Below are 20672 nucleotides of genomic sequence, written 5' to 3'. Positions count from 1 at the left end.
ATTTTCCAGACTAAATTTTATCTGTGCTCTAGAACCTTCTTTTATCCAGTTTTCAGTTTCATTCTAGATTGACTTACTAGTTTCACATTTCATAAAAGATATGTACAATATCTTCCAACTCTTCTTTACAAAACCAACATTTATCACTACTAACTTTTTTCATCTTACACAGTTGCTTATTTAAAAACAAAATCCTATTTACTATTTTATACTGAAAATATCTCAACCCAATGTCCACAGTAAAACGAAATATCATAATGTGGCACTTTCAATTTTGACAGTTTCAGATGGACTATCCAAATGTCGTTCCCATTTAGAACATATCAAAGGTAAACATTTTGTTTTTCCAAGAAGAGCTTTATAAATACACCTAAATCCTTTTAATTCTTGCAGTAGTATTTCAATATGTGATGGCAATAATAGACCTACAATATTTTGTTCACATCTTTGAAAATAACCGCCAAACCGACACTTAATTATTTTACTTACCGAATAATATGGCAGGCAATTAAGTTTCAAACAAAATTTCCATTCACGACCTTCACGGATCAACAAATTTCCCTTGTTATCAAAAAAAATAATTGATATACCTAGTACATTTTCCGTGCCAAGATTCGAAAAATACAGTTTTATGCCCGATTTGAATAGAACTATTTCTCTACAATGGATAAGTTACAAAATCAGATCCCTATGAACGACTTAATGGAGACATGGCATAAAATACATCTTTCCAAAATGGATTTACAACTTTGTGGGATAATGTTAGAAAATATTCATCACCAAACCCAAATTGAAATGGCTTTGTTGTAAATGACTGCATTAAATGACTGACATCATTACATGTTCCTAAAACCTTTCTTCGAATCCATGTAAGTTTTAATGACGTACCAAAATACTCAACATCTGTCATTCTAATACCCCCCCCCCCTTCATATTTACCATCCACCTGTTTCCTACTAATTTTATCTGGCTTACTCTCCAATATAAACTGAAAAAACTTAGTTTTTATGATTTTTGATTAACTTAGCTGAGGGAGCTGGTAGTGCTATAAAAAGATGATTAAACTGTGGCAGCAGTAATGATTTAACAACTGTTACTCTTCCCAAAACCGTTGTTTAATCCAAGAAATCATTTGACGTTTTACCCTATCGAAAATCCTATCATAATCATAATCCGATATTTTATCAATTACAAGATGAAAATCTGTACCGAAATAACGGAAAAAATCATCCCGCACTAAATGCACTTGTCTTTCAGTTTCTAAGTCATCATTACCTTTTGATGCACCATTCCAAACTGCATTTGATTTGTTTTGTTTTGGTTTGTTTTTTGGGGGGCATATTGATCTTCAGCCCACTACATTTTCCAAATGAATCCAAAAATATGTAGAGCACTGCGGAAACTAACATTTGTACCATCTAAAAATAGTGCTGTGTCATCTGCATACTGAAGGATCTTAAATTCCTTCGCGCCGACAAAGATTCCTTTCACCAGGTGCGAATTCCGAATTAACATCCAAAGAATTTCTACGCATTACAAAAACAAGTAGTATAGGGGGATAGTGGGTCTTCTTGCCTTCATCCCCTTTACTATGCGAAATCTGCGTGTTACATATGAATTGACTAGAACACTAGAATAGACATCATTGTACAGTAAATTTATCCACCGAATGAAAGAATTACCAAACTTATAGAAAGAAAGGGTTTTAAACAGAAAGTGGTGAGAGACACTGTCAAAAGCCTTTTCGAAATCAATTAATAAAATCATCCCGGGGACCTTTTCCCTTTCAGTATAGGCAAGTATATCATATGAAATTCTGTTTTCACCAATAAATCGTCCCTTCAAAACACCTGTTTGGTTAACATGAATGATACGATTTAATACAGTTTTGAGTCTACTGGCGATACAACTTGAGAGTATCTTATAAACAACATTTAACTACAAAATTGGTCTCCAGTTTTTGATAAAATGTCTCACTTTATCACCCCTAGGAAGTAGTGTTATCAAGTGTTATCCGAAAAAAAAAAGTTCTTCTGCATCACAGTTTGCATAAAATCTATACAAATGTTCATAATATGAAACAATTTCTTTCATTATGTCTTCTTGATTTTGCAATACTGTATCATTATCATTGATCAATTTTACATTTTTTTTTATACTATCCTTTGTTTTTCCACATTCAGAAAATAGTTTGTTGGTTTTTCTCCAAATTGCATTTCTTGCAGTCGTAGCCTGCTTGCTGCCCTTTCAAATTTTTTGTTGTCTAAATTGTTCCAGTTCTTCTCTCAATGACTAAATATTACCTATATTTTCTCTGGTGTTTATATTTTGATCTAAAAATCTTTCTAATTCAACTATCTCGTTAGCAAGATCATTTTCTACTCTTTCTACCGTTTTCTTCTGTCTAATAGCATACAGAATTGACACTCTTCTCAGTTTCATCAACAGTGTGTCAAAAAACAACTGGTCATCAATAACAAATTTATAATCACCTTTACTGACATTTTCTAACTGTTACCATCAAGACAACCAAAATCAAGATACTGTAAAGTAACCTCCTTTACCTTCTCCTTAATAAGGTCAACAAATTCAGATTCTTTCAAAAGTGCATTATTAAACTTCCAATAACTGAATTTCTCATAACATTTATCCAACACATAAAATGTCAAGGCTGATCATTGAACGGTCAATTCGATATCCCAAATCAATTTCACATTTCCTAACCAAAGAGAATATCTCTGATGACATCAAAAAGAAATCCAATCTACTTTGCTTCAGTGGTGTTGGCTGTCGCCAGATTTCGTACCGAGGTGAAGTTGGCGCCATGGATCCACCAAACCAAAATCATTTTTTTTTTAAATCTCAAGAACCTTTTCCCTAGCTTTCCTATTACCAAGTCTAAGATAATTGAAGGTATCTAATTCCATACTCTAGACCAAATGCCAATCACCACAAAGAGTTTATGAGGATCATCGAAATCCAATAAAATATTTTCTATGCATCTATAGAATTCGGGATGATCACTATTCGGCCCATACAGTACAATCAAAGAAAAATCTAGAAAACAGCATTGAATACTAAGGGCTACAAAATTTCCTTCGATATCACACTTTACTCTTTTGATATCAAATTGAGTATTTTTATCAAATAATACTGCGAATCCCCTTGAGTTATGTGATTTACACGAAAAGAAACATCTGCCTTCCCACTCCTTCAATGTGTCCTCTTCTAATTCAGAAACAAAATGAGTGTCTTGGAGACAAAAAAAAAAATTGCATCTTTCTTTTTCAAAAAGTCAAAAAAAAATCTCTTCTTTTACAGCCCTCTCCAAGTCCACGACAGTTTAACGACAATATTTCGATACCTCTACTACTCATACCTAATATCATTAGTGTTCATTACAGAATTCTTCGTACACCTCAGACACATTACAGCAATGTGGAGAGAAATGAAATCCATATGTAAATGCTTTGTAGGGTTTTTTTTTTAATTTTTTTTACACAAACACAAGACTACATTAAGTACATTACAAAAACGCAACATACACAAAACTGCACTAGAGGTCTAGACAAACAATACAATTTTGCTTCCAGTTCAAAGTGCAACACTATGCCACCCCTATGGGGATCACTTTTTTTATGAGAGCTTTATACAAATCGTATACTCCTTTCTTTTGTAAATCCTTTCAGTCTTTCTACTTCTTACTATGAACCTGAGTGATTCTTCTCTTTTCCTCCTGACATAACTATTGCTCCTTGAATCTTTCCCAGTCATCTGCACCACTTGTGTGTTTTTTTTTTCTTTGAAGAATGACATCCGTACCGATCACCCTGATCCTGGTTAGAAATCCCTGCTTCCTCACCTCATATGCCCTAGAGGCCAGCTGACTTCTCTTTATCTTCATCTTTCGCGGCAAATCTGTACGAATGGAAACGCGAAATAGCGGGTGTAGCTCCAGCAGCAGTATCAGCACTGGCATCAGCTGTACCTCTTTTCTTCCGTCTGTTCTGGGATGAATTGTACGCATAGAAGGCATAGAACATTCTCCCTGTCAGCAAACTTGACGAACCTCATAATGATAGCATCTGGGGCCGTATCTCCTTTAGAAACTGATGTATCGTGTCGACGAGGTAGTCTGTGGATAATTGCGAATTGCATGCTCTTTATTTCAGCATCACTTGTAGGCTTGTTCACAAACAGAGCAATCTTCTCCTTTGCAATGTCTTCTTCATCCTCGTTAGGCCTAGTTTGCACACCATATATTAGAGGAATGGTACAGTATTGGTGGAGATGAGAATTGGGCTTTTAAATTTTTGCGAGATACCAAGAAAACACTTATGATATAGTACAGAGCATACCATTTTAAGAGGTATTCAAAGTTAATTTGATGAAAATCGGGTTTGGAATGACTGAAACAATCAAAAACAAAGTAAAACAAAGCGATCGCAATAAAGTGTGGGTCCCACACTTTATTACAATTGCTCTTTTTTGGATATCTCAGCCATTTCAAGAACCAATTTTCATCAAATAAATGTTGAATTCCTCATAGAATTACATGCTCTTTCATATTTCATAAGAGTTTTCTCATTATCTCACCAAAAAATGTTAGAAACCTGAAATCAGGTCTCGACCAAAACTATACGATCCCTTTTGGAGATTGTGCTGTCTCTCATGAATCTCTGCTGCAAGTAGCTCGTTTTCAAATTCTCGCTCTAGTCTATCGATCTCTTTCTGCAGGTGTGGGATTCTTTCGTTTTCCAAGGTCATAATTCTGTTAGAATTATCTTGAACAGCGACTTCAATGTTGCTTACAGATTTCTTGATATCTGTTATGTCCGTCTTGAACGAGTCGAGCTTGGCATTGAGCTGTATTGAAAGCTCGCGAATCATGTCGCGTAGATCTCCATCACGCTGCTCGCCCTCAGCACGCCTCCTTGTCTGTTCTCTCCTTCCCTTGCTAGTATGTATACTCTTCGCTGCATGCTCGTCTGAGCCACGTGCTTCTTCGCTGTCACTTTCTGCCATATTTCTGTCCTTATCTTTCTTTGCAGATCTAGATCTCAGACCATACTCCTTGCGTTGACTCCTCATTCCTTTATTCACGTTCTCTTGGCTCATTTTAAGACGAAGGACTGAAAATTAAGCTTTTGTGATCCCTTTTCACGGGAGCAATGTGGAAGGTGTTCACTCCATGCTGTCGCCGGGACCGGAAGTCCATTAATTCTTTGCCTATTTGTATCTCGATACTTTCTGCAGGTTATTGAAGATCATTTCATGGAGGCTGCTGAGTACTTCGCAAAGGCATATTCCAAGAAAAACTGCAAAAGCTCGGCTTGGGGCAACCATCTAGAAGAATGCTTAGAAAGCTGCGTTAGTGAATATTTAGATCTGAATCATACTCAGATTACACTTAAAGGTACAGGAATGAGTTGAAACAAAAATATTTCGTGAGTTGTCTGTCAATCTTTCATTGAAGAAACGGTTGTCGTTATTTCCTTTATTTACTGACAGGTAATGTACTCCTTTAAATCATTTATGAGCGAACTGGATTTCACTGATCGCTGAAATTTGGATAATTATTGGTTGTTGGGGTTTTTTTCAGACTGTTGACAACCTCATATACACTATAAAACGTACAAATATTCGCTCTAATATCAATGTAATTCAATTTTGCTACTAGTTAACAGTCCCATATTCCCTCCTTGATAATCTGATCATACGAACAACCTTACTTGATAAGCCAATTCAAATTTCCACTCTGAACATGAGCAGAAAATGCCATTTGTATAACAAGTCAGGCATGTTGGTTTTCAAATTCCCTGTGATAAGCATCCGTGATGTAATGATTATTCATGTAGGCCTTATCTTTACAAATGATGCTTGCAAGCACATGGCAATATCAGGTAGAAATGGGTTATTAATGCATTAAATACAAAACAATGAACCACATGCCTGCCGCAGTGTCTATCAACCATGCATGTTCAATCTTTGTTTGAACATGAATTTTTCAGACTTACATCGGGCAAGCTTACCTTACTAATGCATTATGCCGCTTTGAAAACGAGTAAAGTACCTAACCTATAGTGATAAAACAGAAACGGCTTAGGTTTGTTAATGCGCACATGAGCTTATTGTAAGATGGCTTATTGCATCCGTACTAGACGCTTGGTAAGTTGATCCATTGACCTCACCCTGGCATTTATAAGGATTGTAGTATGTTTGATTGACACGATACGGAATGCGTTAAGTGTGTTTAAATTTTTGTGTACCACCTTCAAAGCTGCAAATAAAGAGATTGGAATTGCCGTTTAGGATCCAAGTTATAAGACAGCAAATTGGTCTATTCAATACCCCTGTGCAATGGTCGGAAGTAAGCACGGATCACATTACTTAATACACGAAATTAAGACGATTCATTTAGCAACAACTCTGAAAATATTCAGCTCAGGGGTATTTTTTACCACGCATGAAAGTTTGGGAGAGATATAAAACTGAAATCTACTCACTCCCTGCATGTTATTTTACTTTCAGACATTACGTATAGACTGGATGCTTTTCAAGAACGCCTGCCGAACTGTAGAGCCAAAGCAAGAGCTGAAGAGTTTTTGGCTTTGGGTCTCTACGAAACCGGCTTTGAAAAAGCCGAAACTGATGGAGAGGAATGCCTACGGTATGTGGTCCTATGCTAATCTCTCATGGTCATTTCCAGAGTTTGAACATTTTGTGATACTCAGTGATTACTAGTTTACTGGTAGGTTTCATAGCATGTAACTGTTTACTGGTCAGTTTTGTTGATAGTCTGTCAATATGTGTATTGCTATCATCAACACCTTTTTTTGGGGGGGGGAGGGTGGTGGCTAAAAACATAATCCCTGTCATAACTGAAAAAAGTATTCATTCTTTTACCATTCACTAGGACTGACAATAGTTCTTTTGGGGGAATGTTGGAAACATCAAACTTAAACAAATTAATGACTATAGTTTTCGTCGCGATATTACTACTTTCACGGTCGTCCTTAAATAGCAGTGATAATCCATATAACAGATAAATTTATACTAAAAATAATCATACCAATCTTAAAGGGACTGTACAGTACTGGTTGAGGTGGGGATTCAGGTTTATAACATTCCTAAGTGAGATAATTTATATGACAAACCTCTTATGAAATATGAAAGAGCATGTTATTTTAAGAAGGATTCAACGTTTACTTGATGAAAATTGGTTTTCAAATGGCCGAGATATCCCCAAAAGAGTGATAATAATAAAAGGCGACAGGCCACGCCTTTTATTAGGATCTCTTTGTTTTACCTTGTTTTTGGATATCCCAGCCATTTCAAAACCGATTTTCGTCCAATAAACTATTGATACCCCTTAGAATCTCATAGAGTGGTTTCTAAATATCTCGCAAAACGTTAAAAGCTAGATCCTCACCTCAACCAGAACTGTACACACGTTTAACTTCCATCACTTTTCATTATTTGGTCGAAATCATATTGATATTATCTTTCTTTCCATGCTCCTATAAAAGTTAACTCTCCGTAGTCCTAACTCTTTTCAACGAATCGTAGACTACAAGCTAAATTGGAGCACATGCCATCATAATATTATTGCCTTGAGAATCTTGTTCGTTATAAAAAAAAACACAAAAAAAGTCTGCAGATCATTGAAAGGTGTAGCAATTGCCAAGCCTTAAGTTTCAGAGGCGTCTACCAATTTTTATTGATGATAAATGTTAAAAGTTCCAATTATTATCAGTTTTCATGTAGTTTCTACTTACATCTGTGATCATTTTCACAATGCGTTTCAGGTACATGGCGAAATGTTTAAGTGTGCTGGACAATGCCGAGAGCTTGTACGATGGATTAGCTGAGGAAACAGCCTTACCTAGCCTTCGGAAGGCCGTGAATGCCTGTAAAAAAATAGTCAAGAGGCGACTGACCAAGTCAGCAGGTTATTTCTTAGATACGACGCTTACCTAACAGTGAAATGTAACCCACACACAACACAAGACAGTATTTTGATCGGAAGGGTCGTTGGTGAATCCAAAATTCAACATTCTGTTATTTTGTGACAAACTCAACGGATCGGTATGAACGGCACGTGTGTCATAATATTCAGCCGTCGTGCATGGGACGATGTTTAGTCTAATTAGGATTGATATACTTATACGTTAACCCTTGTATGAATTCTCCTACTTAAAGGGATGGTACAGTATTGGTGGAGATGAGAATTGGACTTTTAACTTTTTGCGAGACACCAAGAAAACACTTATGAAATAGTACAGAGCATACCATTTTAAGAGGAATTCAAAGTTTATTTGAGTAAAATCGGTTTTGGAAATCGGTTTTGGAATGGCTGAAACATCCAAAAACAAAGTAAAACAAAGCGACCGCAATAAAAGGTGGGTCCCACCTTTTATCAGAATCGCTCTGTTTTGGATATCTCAGCCATTTCAAAACCAATTATCATCAAATGAATGTTGAATTCCTTTTGCAATTACACTCTCTTTCATATTTCATAAGAGGTTTCTCATTATCTTACCAAGAAATGTTAGAAACCTGAAATTAGGTCTCAACCAAAACTATACGATCCCTTTTTAAAGTGTTACACGCAAACAAATGGAAACTGACCAGAAATGAATATCATTTATTAGTGGAAATTGAGCAAAGAAAATGGGATCCTGATGGAATCCCATTTTCTTTGCTCAATTTTCCACTAAGTGTTAAAGGTACTGTTTACCATTGGGAGCAGTGATTCAAAAATGTTCAAGATATCATATTTTCTGTATGTGTGTAGGTCAGATGTACCACAGAACATGCTGCCATATAAAATTTCGCAATAAAGCCTAAAATATAAGGAGATATCACTATTTTTTCTCCATAAACCATACCTGTAGACTGATTAGTGTAGAAACATTTTCATCATAACTATTGTTCACATTTTGTATATTTAACAAAACTTAACATTGGTTACACAGATTCAAAATTGTACATTGGTGGTTTCTATCCCTAACTCACATTTCGGAACTATTTTGAAGCACTAAAGCTGGGGTTTTGTTTCATCTGCAAGTTGTAAATAATGTCTTTAAGAAGAAAATGAAAAACATGAAAATTGAGAAGAAACAAGATTATATGGCATCTTCATAACGTTACGGCTTTTAGGCGAAACCACGACATCATCTGCCAGAGCCACTGCCCCTCCTCGTCCCGTCTCGGCATCAGTGGAGAAAAGGACTTTGGGGAATGGGCTTTTCAGGTCAGCTGATGACCATGGGGCTGGGTCGCAACAAAGGGTCCGCTGCCTCAAAAAAGCCCTGGAACTTTACAAGGAGGCCTGCCAGTTGGCTTGCACCGACGAGGAAGGTGTTTCGGCGGCCAAGAACGTCGCCGTGACTTTCCTGAAACTGGCCACCCTATACCGAGAACACGGCAACCATCCAAGCGGGGATAAGGTAGGCTAACACAGAGCTGTCTTTCAAAACACTCTACTAATGTTATGCGTTCCCTTCGTTATCGTCTTGGATGAACAGAAGTACGGCTGCGTAGGTACCTTGGCATAGCTATATGTATGTATGTATGTATGTATATGTATTATACATGTGTGTGTATAAAGTTATATTTATAATATCTTTGTTATGGTATTTTCACAATTCCCTTTGTATATTTTGTAATGCCACAAAACCGTTGCGAGAAAATCAGCCTTCAAGTTTAGATATATAAGGGCGAGCAGATATGTAGAATTTTAAAAACAAAATAGGTAAACCTCCGAAAATCATACTAAAATCATGAAATCTGGAAAATTCTCGAAAAGAATCTCGAAACATCCCTTGAGTTGGGCAGAATTAAAGCTCAAAAGCTTTAAAATTTCAATATTTGGGAAAAACGATGTCTTGTACTCTTCTGCCCAATTATCTTATTTGGTAGTTTGTCTTTTGCCTTCAATGGGTAACGTGGTACAGTGTTGTATATGTTGCACCTGTATATTTTTACAAAAATGAAAGTGCAGATATCTACTTACAGATATTTATTCCTTGTTCAACTATTCACATCATAACACTTTCTGCAGGGTATTGAAAATGACTTCATAGATGCTGCAAAGTATTTTGCTCGAGCATTCTCGAAGGGGAAATGCAAATCTTTGGCATGGAAAAGCCACCTTGACAAGTGCATCGAGAATTGTCTTCAAGAATTTCGGTCCTGGATATCTCGCATGACGGTCAAGGGTGAGAGGATTTTTTTTTTTATCATGCTTACTGAATTATTGATGTGGTAATAGGACCTATTTTAAATGTAGACAGACATTAATCACAGATTTTGTTCATTACTTTGTGCACTTTAATATACGCTTCAAATTTTGAGTTTGACACTTTGGGCGCATTATTTTAGTCCGTGACATAAAAGGAGAACAGAAAATAGGCAATCTATCTATCATATTTTTGTATGATTAGAGGCCATTTATGTGCTCATGTTAGTTGGGAAAAGTATTACTCTCGACGCTTTTAGTTTGAACGAGTTGCTGTAAAGGCAGCCAGTTTCCAGATATGAGACCGATGTACTTTTTTAATGCGCTGATCGTGCTAAATTTATGATGTTAAATTGGAAAGCCTATCTGTGCTGAAACTAACATAAACAGTATACAGAGTATTGCAATTAATTTAGAAGGGCATTGAACTTTCATTAAAACATAAACAAAAATAAGATAGTTGTCACATTTCACATTTTGACATAACAAGCATTGTCTACTTTATTCCCTCTAGTAAAATGAAATAGAAAAAATAAAAAAGAATATATCATAAACTTCACATAAAAATGACTTTAGCGCTGCAAAGTTGTATTTACTTACCCTTACAGGCTTTCAAAGATGGGGATATTGTTGCTTCATGAATTTTACTTGATAAAACATCCTCGTCATATGAAAACGAATTCGTCATCTTGTTGTGAATGTTCAATCGTGGCGGCTAATCCGCTACATGAAATACACTATACAAACAAGTTGATTCATCGTCACTTTCTGCGAGTATGTCAGATATTGATAAAAATTTTATTACGTTTGATTCTTTTTCAGTGGAGAGACATTATTTTGTTTCTAAGCTATCAAGTGCTGGGACACTTTACTTCAAAATGTCATCAACCTTCGTCATTTACTTGGAACTAATGACTTTACTGCATATGTTTTATATTAGTTTGTCAAATCTACACGAAGTCGAAAGGAATTTACAAAATCTGTCATTTTGAGAGAGAAACCTATTCTGTATAACCTTCTAAGATTATGCTGAGGTTTTAAAAATCTGCTACTATGAACCAAATGAAGAACCAAGGGCTGTAATACGATAGATGTTTTGATTTCTTTTTTCTACCTCACAAATCCTAGTGAAATCATTGAAAAATCAAAGAAATATGTTTTCTGAGACTAATTTGGTTTAAATATAAGGAGTGTGAATTCACTTGTCATCCTAATATTTGGAGGAGAAGATAACAATGTATCTATGTCCCCTATACTACAATACTAAGAAAACTTTTCACACGCCAGATTAAACACAAGAAGTAAGTGGTTTACTCTTGTGGTTCATATTAATAGTGTACATTGTACAACTGAAATCCATTTCCACTTTGCATTACTTTCTCTCTGCCTATGTACAGTCAAGGCTTCCAAACTGGAAGAATTTGTAGAGTGCCTGCCGATTTGTCATTCTAAAGCGGTTGGTAAAGTGACACTCGCCCAATATGCTTATGACACTGGCCTGAAAACATCCCAAACCGACGACTACGAAGAGTGTCTAAGGTACATCATGCCACGGCTCATTTGTACAACATTATGCATTTGAATTAAATTTAATTCAGTATGGCAAATGATAACCTGTGATTTTCAAATCCCCCGCATCTAATAGAGTATCCATTATTGTATACGTTACTTCCAATGAAAAGGGGAAAAGAGATGTGTAGTTAAAAGTACATGTATCATTGTATGTTTATGTAATTCTGAAAATGTGCGCAGTGTCGGTCTCGTGGGCCACTCACTTACATTTCGCAAGATTGCGTTAACTCAGAGGGGGGTCAATTTACCCCTTCTGGACATCTACTACATTGCATATTCATCATTCAAGGAAACTCCAGCCACGTTCAAGTTTATATCAAATGAAAAAAGTTACGTTACTATAATGAAAATGGTCATAGTGAAGTTATGGAATTTGTAAGGTAGAATGATTTCTCGCCAAAGCGACATCGATGACAATCAAAACGCAGTACGACGGATGATATCTTCGCGAGTCCATCCTTGCATTATTGTTCTGCTCTGTGAAGATACGATCCTTTTAAGAATGAAATACTTTTGGTCTATGAAACAGCCAGTAATCTCCTTTTGAAGAAGTCATTGCTTAAGTGCAAACCAAGAAACATATCATATTTCCTCTTTTGGACATAATTATCAGATGAACATATTTAAAAATTGTACTTTAAAATGACCTTTGCAGGTAAGCGGGAGATTTGGAGAATAATGATATCGTCACTTCCGTAAGAAGAGTTTTTAGAGCTGCGATTGAATTAAGCACAATGGACATAAGCCGGTCTGTTTCTCACACATATCAAAAGATGAGAAACTTTGTCAGAAAAAAAAAAGATAAATGCATTTTCTAGAATCTATTCAAAGTTTTGATCCCTGTCACAATGTTTTTCAGGTACATGAAGAGATGCTCTCTTTTGTTGGATGATGCCGAGAGGACGTGTGGCGGAGAAGCAAATGTAATGACAAACGTGCGTACCCTTCGGAAGAATGTGGATACCTGTAAGGAAAGTGTCAAGAAGCGCATGGCTACGGCAGCAGGTGAGTATCGGATACCTTGACGTTGAAATGGGACCCGTATAGGCTTACATGCACGCACTTGAAATGACTCCTTCTCATAACCCCTTTTCCCTCACATATTGTGACACAATGAGATAATCTCCAGGGGAAATTATAGGACACCTTCCTGATGTACAGATCTTCCCCGAAATGACGTGTATTGTTAGTTTTCTACCCATTTCTTTCTAATGGTCTGTGCTTTGTACTTGTCGCGCATTGTACTGTTGTTGAAAATAGTATCCATGCACTTCACACACACACGCACACGCACATATAGTACGTATATCATATGAATAAGGCAACAAATGTTTGGTACTCAGCTGATGTTGGTTTACGCTTGCTCAGTGTATTTCCTTAACATTATTTATATCACAGTTGTAGATACGGCCTGCCTTGTGCTTATCAACACTATTCAACTGCATTACATTCAAGTTTTTCCCCTAGGCGAAGATTAAAGAATGATAGTGTGTCATGAATTGTTTGCTGTTAAACTTGTTTCAAGTTCCCGACGTGAATGTCTATTCTCTTGCAGAACTGCAAAGACGTTTGGACCGGGAAAAGCAAGAGACTGAGGTGAAGACTAGGGCTTTGGAGTCACTGAAACCCAAGCTGAAGAAACTCAATTCACTTACGGCATCTTCCCTGTCCACTGAAATGTTCGTTCAGACGCTCTACGATGCTTGGCCCCCTAAATCCAGCACCGTTGCCATGATTTGCCACGCAAAGCCATCGGGATCAGCGAAAAAATGCCTTCTCCAAGCAATCGCCTGCTACCATCCCGACAAGGTGGACAAAGCGGCCCATGGGATGGAGTGGTACTACTTCTGCTGCGAAGTCACGAAGTGCCTCAACAAAAAGTTGGAAAAATACAAGCATTAGTGCAAGAATGTGTTCTAATCGCCTTCATGCAGCAAAATCGAATTATACCTGTCTTGGATTGCGTTTTAGACCGAACTACCTGATCTAGTGATCTGCTCGCATGGGATAAAATTATCCCAGCTATGAAGTAGATTTTAGTCATCCATCCCTTAAAAAAATGGAAAGTGGTTAAGATTAGAACGTTGAAAGGCTAAATCAACATAAAAGATTGATATTCTTTTCTATACGTATACAATATTCCTTGAGGATTTATGGCAATACCACGATTCAATTCAAATCAAATTCAATTCAAATTTATTTCAGTTATTCGACAGTAACATAATGATATGGATCTCACTTCCCTTAGTGACAGAAATCATGTAAACAAAACAAAGTGGACTGAATAGAATAAACCACAATAATTGTAAACTTACAGTAATGATATCGATAGCGTAATTTACGGTAAGGATACATTGTAATGAGACTGAAGTAATCAAAGTGAAATATCAATATATACAGTGTGCGAAAAATGGAGGGACCCACTGAAAAGACAATGCTTGTATAGAGTGTGGGTCCCTTGTGGAAAAAAAAAATCCAATCCATGAAAATATTGATAAAAACCGGCATCAAAGCAACAACAAAAAGTTTGGAACAAAAAAATTGGGACAGCACAAATGACGACACGATAGAAATGATCAGACTAACACAAGAGAGGCAACGATCCTCGGAGGTTCGACACTTAAAAAAAAAAAAGCAAAACGATACCTATCTATGATAGACTATGATACTTATGTACGTTATCATTATGTAGCAAACTATTATCACACTATACTTTGAACAGAAGCATTTCACCTGAGGACAGGCTGAGAACAATGTCCTAAACTTTTTGTGACATTCTACTCCCCTTTCACGGTTTTTTGACATCCTTATGTTGAAATGTTCTATATCTCTTCTTCTCTCTCTGTCTGCTTCTCTCCCCCCCCCCCCCCTCTCTATCTCTCTCCACCTCATTCACTCATTTGTAACACTTTTTTTCCATGATAGTTTATTTCCGTCCAAAAGAAGTTCACAACATGATACAAAGCAAACGTTTCACAAGTCATATTTTTAGCACTGTTTTGTAAGAAATAATTATGTTTGGCACACAGTGACTCACAAAGTATACGATTCAGAATGTACAAGTACAACAGGGGGGCATTTCATGAAGCATTTTGTCCGACAAAGTTGTCGGACAAATTTGCTCCCAGCCAATCAGATGCAAGGATTTCAGCAGCTTGTAACAGTTTGTCAGAAAATATCCGACCAAACTGCTTCATGAAATGCCCCCTGGAGTTTACGGCTTCTAGCAGTTTTGTCGGCTATTAGATTATAGCTTTCATCCACTCACATGGACTTTCTCAAGCCAAGTGATCATACATAGCGGTTGCAGTTCGTTATTCCGAAGGTTCTTTAGTCCGAAGGTTCGTTATTCCGAAGATTCGTTATTCCGAAGGTACGTTAATCCGAAAATGTGATAAGGTTTGTTATTCCGAAGGTTCGTTAATCCGAAAATGAAACAAAGCTCGTTATTCCGAAGGTTCGTTACGGACCCTATTTCATTTTCGGATCAACGAACCTTCGGAATAACGAACCCTGTTTCATTTTCGGATTAAGGAACCTTCGGAATAGCGAACCCTATTTCATTTTCGGATTAACGAACCTTCTGAATACCGCCAAAATTGTTCGGATTAACGAAACTTTAGGTATAGGGAATAGTGTGTTTCGGATTATCGAACCTTCTGGATCCGCCCCTGCCTGGTATATATTCGCTCTCTGCTTGTCTTTTAATCGTTGAACCGAAGATCTGAAAAAAAAAAGTGTAGCCTGAATCCCAGTTGAGTGTTTTCTCTATAACAAATACCGATTTATTGAATAATAAAGAGAAGCAATGCATATAAGCCTTGAAGGGTTGACTAAAAATATATCATATGACGATGAAAAAGACTGATCCACAGAAAAGCAGAGCTTGTAACGCATCTGGTGTTGATTATAATAATGATATAAAAAAAAACCCAGCAATGCGTCTCTAGTGAATGTGAAAGCTAAAAAAAAAAAAAGATTTAATTTAGTTTTGGATACCGGAATCATTCCAACGGATTGGACGATTAGTATGATACACCCTATTTACAAAAAGAAAGGTTCTGTTAATGACCCTGATGATTACCGCAGAATATCTTTATTAAGTTGCATTGGCAAATTATTTACTTCAATAATTAATGATAGATTAACAAATTTTCTTCATGATAACCGTGCGATCGAGGAAGAACAGGCAGGATTTAGAGAGACTTATTCTACTGTTTACTTATACATGTACATACATATATACTTTACTTGTACAATACATATTTGTATTGCACTCAGTTATTGACTTGTATTTATCACAGAGAAAAAGAGTTTATTGTGCGTTTATGAATTATAAGAAAACATGTTTAAAAAAGTTGCTAGACATAATATACAGGTAAAAGTTTTGGACGTAATCCGAAATATTTTTCAAAATCTGAAGTCGTGTGTTCTCAACAATTCAGAGCGTTCTGAGTTTTGTAATTGTAATATTGGAGTGAGACAAGGTCAACGGGTTAAAATCTATCTCCTTTGCTAATTGCGTTGTAAACATAAATGATTTTCAAGATAATGTAAGTTCCGCATATAATGGTGTTGATTTTCTGCCTAATAATTTGTCGGCCGTATTACATGATGAAGGAATAGATGTATTTCTAAACCTCTCCTCATTGATGTATGCCGATGATACTTTTGATCCTAGCAATTAGTGAGAAAGAATTGCAGTCTGCACTCAATGCTGTTAGTGATTACTGCAAATTGTGGTTACTTCAAGTGAATGTCAGTAAAACAAAAGTAACGATTTTCCCAAAAGGAAAAATTTAAGCCCTTTAAGAGAATAATTTAGAGGTTGTAGATGAGTATACTTACCTAATTGTGTTTAATTATAAAAGTGATTTTAAAACGCTCAAGCTGAACAAGTCGAACAAGCCAAATGAGCAATGTATAGTCTAATGGTTAATTAAGTCTCGAAAGTTACGGCTTCCAGTAGATATCTAGTTAGATTTGTTTGACCGGCTTGTTAAATTTATGGAAGTGAAGTTTAGGTATATGAAAATTTAGTACCTATAAAGAGTCTACATACTCGATACTGTAAACATTTGCTGATATTAGCACAAAGTACTATGAATAGCATGGCTCTTGGAGAATTAGGTAGGTTTGAAATAGCCTGTAGGTAGCTACTGTTGAGGAAATATTTCTTAATTATTGGTTGAAGTCTATCACTGGAAAAGAGAGCAAATATTCAACCATTAAAATTTGCATATATTACAAGATGTATCTATCGCCATGGTTGTTGAAAGTTTATGATACACTTCATGAGTTAGGAATGTCTTTTGTTAGGAATAGCTTTGATAACGTACGTTCTTCGTGGTTTAAGTCTTCGATAAAACTGAAGACTACGTGACGCATTTGTACAAAATTGGCAGTCGATGATAAAAAACAGTACATGTTTTACTAATTACAGGATCTTCAAAACGAATTTGTGTTTAGATCCAAACTTCTAGCGTGTTCAGGAGAACTCTTGCAAAATTTTGTTATGCCAACCACAGATTGCCAGTTGTGACTGGTAGATATATGGGACTTGAACATTGTGATCGAGTTTGTAATTTATTCAATTCTAATTGACTCGGTGATAAATTTCACTATTTATTTGAATGCCATACATTGATTAATGCCAGAAATAAATCCATTAAGTCCTATTATAGAATAAGACCGAGCACATTACAGATGTCCCAATTACTGAATTCCAGAAATTGTAGTGAGTTGATTAATTTAGCTAAATTTTGTGATGAAATAATGAAGCTCCACAAGAAATGATTATTGCCTATATTATTATTTGTTTGACTTTTTTATGTTAATCTGTATTTACAATATTTTGCTTTAGATTATTGAAATTGCTATTATCTGCGTTGTTGTTGCCCTGCTATTCTAACTCTGTTTTGTTAGTCCTGCTTTTCTCTCTCTCTCTCTCTCTCTCTCTCTTTCTTGGATCCTGCACCATTCTGTATGTTATATTGTAAATAACATGCAATTTTCTGTATATGTATAATTCATATGTATCAAGTCATTTTATCTGTTCACTACGATGTTTGTGTCAAATTTTCTTCAATACCCATACTTTGGATGACATATAAGAAAAAACAAAAACACTGTCATTTTCATTGTCATTTACATTGTCATACCATCATCCTGTATGCATCCAGTTCCGGTTCATCTGCTTGAACATAAGAAAAAAAAAAGATACTTTCGTAATTTACTCTTAACAATGAATTGTTCGATCTTGCGAAGGTTTCCCTCAATAAGCCAGTTCGGGGTTCCACTTTGAGCATGAGCAGAAAAAGGTCATCTGTACCAGCAGAGCATGTTGGTTTTTAAATGTAACCCTTACGATTTTGTAAGATGTACTGTTTTCAGCTTGTGCTGTTTGACCAGTAACATTTTCATTTTCATTAATATACACATTACAAAGCTTTGGATGACATTGAGGAAGTATATATATATATATATACACACACATATATATATATATATATATATGTATATATTGAGAAGAGAGGGGAGAGAGAGAGAGAGAGAAAATAAGTTGTCCACGTGTTGGCGTGATAATATCATCAAAAACAAAACTGAAAACATAAAATGTTATTGTTCTCTCAGTATCAACACTTGAGAAAGAGCGAATCGCTCGAAACTTTGTGTGCCGAAATAAACTGTTGGGGAATATAGCATGAACTTTGGTTTCACTTTTGCTTTTGATGATTATTATATATCTCTATATCCATTAACCTCTTTTCCATGTCGTGTAAACAAACAATAAAGCTGATCTGCGATCAAAAGCTTCTACCACCAGCCGGCATCGTGCGACATCTACTGTTTTCATTGTCTCAAGATATATACACTGTATATATGACCTTGAGGCCAACATTAAAGCTTCTAGCCAATTCGAGAGGAAGCGCGTCGATGATCTTGAAGTAAAACAAAAGGAAATGGAAGGTAGAATGAAAGCAATGGAAAAAGAAACCGCCTAGCTCCGCTCCGAAGTAACAAAGAACAAAGCAGCAACCAACAAGCGAATACGGGGAATAACATCCGCATCGTAGGAATCCTAGAAACACCACAGGACCAGCGGGAAGACTGTGCCCACATCGTCGAAGACATTCTGCAGTCCAAATTCAAGATGGCTACAAAGATGGAGCGAGCTCATCGTGATGGTCGCAAGGTGGAAGGTCATCCCAGGCACACCTTGATAAGGTTTCTCTCATATCGCGATACAAAGAAAAGGTAGATGTCATCCGAGGTGCCAGGGAAATCCCAAAGGACGAGCGATATTCATCATCGACGACTTGACGCAGACTGACCTGGAAGAAAAACAGAAATGGAAGAAACAAGTCCAAGAAATGTACAGCAGAGATACCAAGCTGAGATTCTATGCCGGAAATGGCGCCAAACAGGAGGCCCTTCCTTTAACTTCGAGTGAGTACTTACCTCCTGTATACAATATTTATAACTTCATTCGAAGCACTGTGTATACGAAGAAGATCATTAACATTGGCCCATTTGTATTACAATCATAATTACTTATGATAAATGATTATCGTTTTGGGTGACTAAGAAATTACATTTTATTCATACCATATTGCACTTAAAACTTCAATGATGTATTAGTTTAGCTATAATGTGCGTATTGGTTTCTGCGTGCCTGAAACATATACCACTTCCATATATCTAAATGAAATGGCAGAAGAATATGAGTTCAAAGACAACTAGATTTGTTGTCAATGCGCAGTGCAAAATTTATATCAATATACTTTCACAATTTTTTGTCAGCAATATACTGATATAAGGTAAGTTCGAATGAAATGCACGGGTTTTTGGATTTCGGGGTTTTTTTTCTTGGCCCACGAACATACACTGTAGGTCATGGGATGTCTTAAATCTTTGTGTTACCTTCAAGTGTTTTACTTTAAATTTCAATAAACGAGAGGTATATGCATAATGTTATTAATGAAATATACATTCTGTTTATCTTTTGAATAATTAAGGTGTAATTGTATGAATTATCCTGTACTTATGCCTTATCCTATATATATATATATATATATATATATATATATATATATATATATATATATTGTTGACATACTTTTTTTGATATAATAATGAATGGTCTTTAGAATGTTTTCGTTTTCTTCCTCTTTCTCTCTCGATCGAAATATTTCCCCACCGATCAAAATAGCATCCCAATTCAGAATACCAACACCTGATGTTTTGAAACTCGAGGTATGCTCCAAGTTACCCAACCTATTAGCAGTTAACTATTATGCAAGCTATATTTTATTATTCATTAATGCAACACGCTTAAGCATATTATGCAGGTTCTATGGCATTTGCAGGTTGTATTGTCTTACTCAGGGTGGATTGTTCAATCTGTTCTTTTTGTTCAGGATATGGCATATGCAAAGGTGCCATCTGAACTGAATACAGTATAAGCCGAGCACTATATCCACCTCCAATCTAGACTACCTCGATCCACTCACGCAGTGGACTAGTCTAGCGGGCGACGTATAAGCCAGTTCCGGGTTCCACTTTGAGCATGAGCAAAAAAAAAAAAAAAAAAAAAAAAAAAAAAGGTCATCTGTACATGCAGAGCATGTTCGTTTTTAAATTCGTTAAGATAAGCATCTGTGAAGTAATGATTATTCGAGTGATACTTATAAGTGGTGCTTCCCAGCACATCCACATGACAGCAAAAGCGGTATCTGACAATATCAATAGAAAAAGATTGTTAATACATTCAATACAAAATAATGAGATGGATACTTTCCAAAATGCCAATGGAAGGTTCATTCTGGTCACATGGGCCCCGTTTCAAAAAATATGT

At 36.1% G+C, this 20672-nt stretch overlaps 1 protein-coding gene across 1 annotated transcript; it reads left to right on the top strand.

Annotated features, from left to right (window-relative positions):
- The first annotated feature begins 5262 nt into the window (after positions 1-5262).
- LOC140237959 (uncharacterized) lies at positions 5263-13717 on the top strand. The gene is made up of 8 exons (XM_072317889.1): positions 5263-5416; positions 6532-6670; positions 7809-7951; positions 9163-9452; positions 10067-10223; positions 11641-11782; positions 12675-12820; positions 13371-13717. The coding sequence occupies exons 1-8, from the start codon at positions 5275-5277 to the stop codon at positions 13715-13717; spliced, it is 1506 nt and encodes a 501-aa protein (XP_072173990.1). The 5' UTR covers positions 5263-5274.
- Positions 13718-20672: the final 6955 nt, after the last annotated feature.

This window comes from Diadema setosum, chromosome 14 (genome assembly GCF_964275005.1).
Source record: "Diadema setosum chromosome 14, eeDiaSeto1, whole genome shotgun sequence".
In the NCBI taxonomy this organism is placed as follows: Eukaryota; Metazoa; Echinodermata; class Echinoidea; order Diadematoida; family Diadematidae; genus Diadema; species Diadema setosum.
The sequence above is the reverse complement of the archived record's forward strand: the minus strand, read 5'-3'. Positions and strand labels throughout refer to the sequence as shown.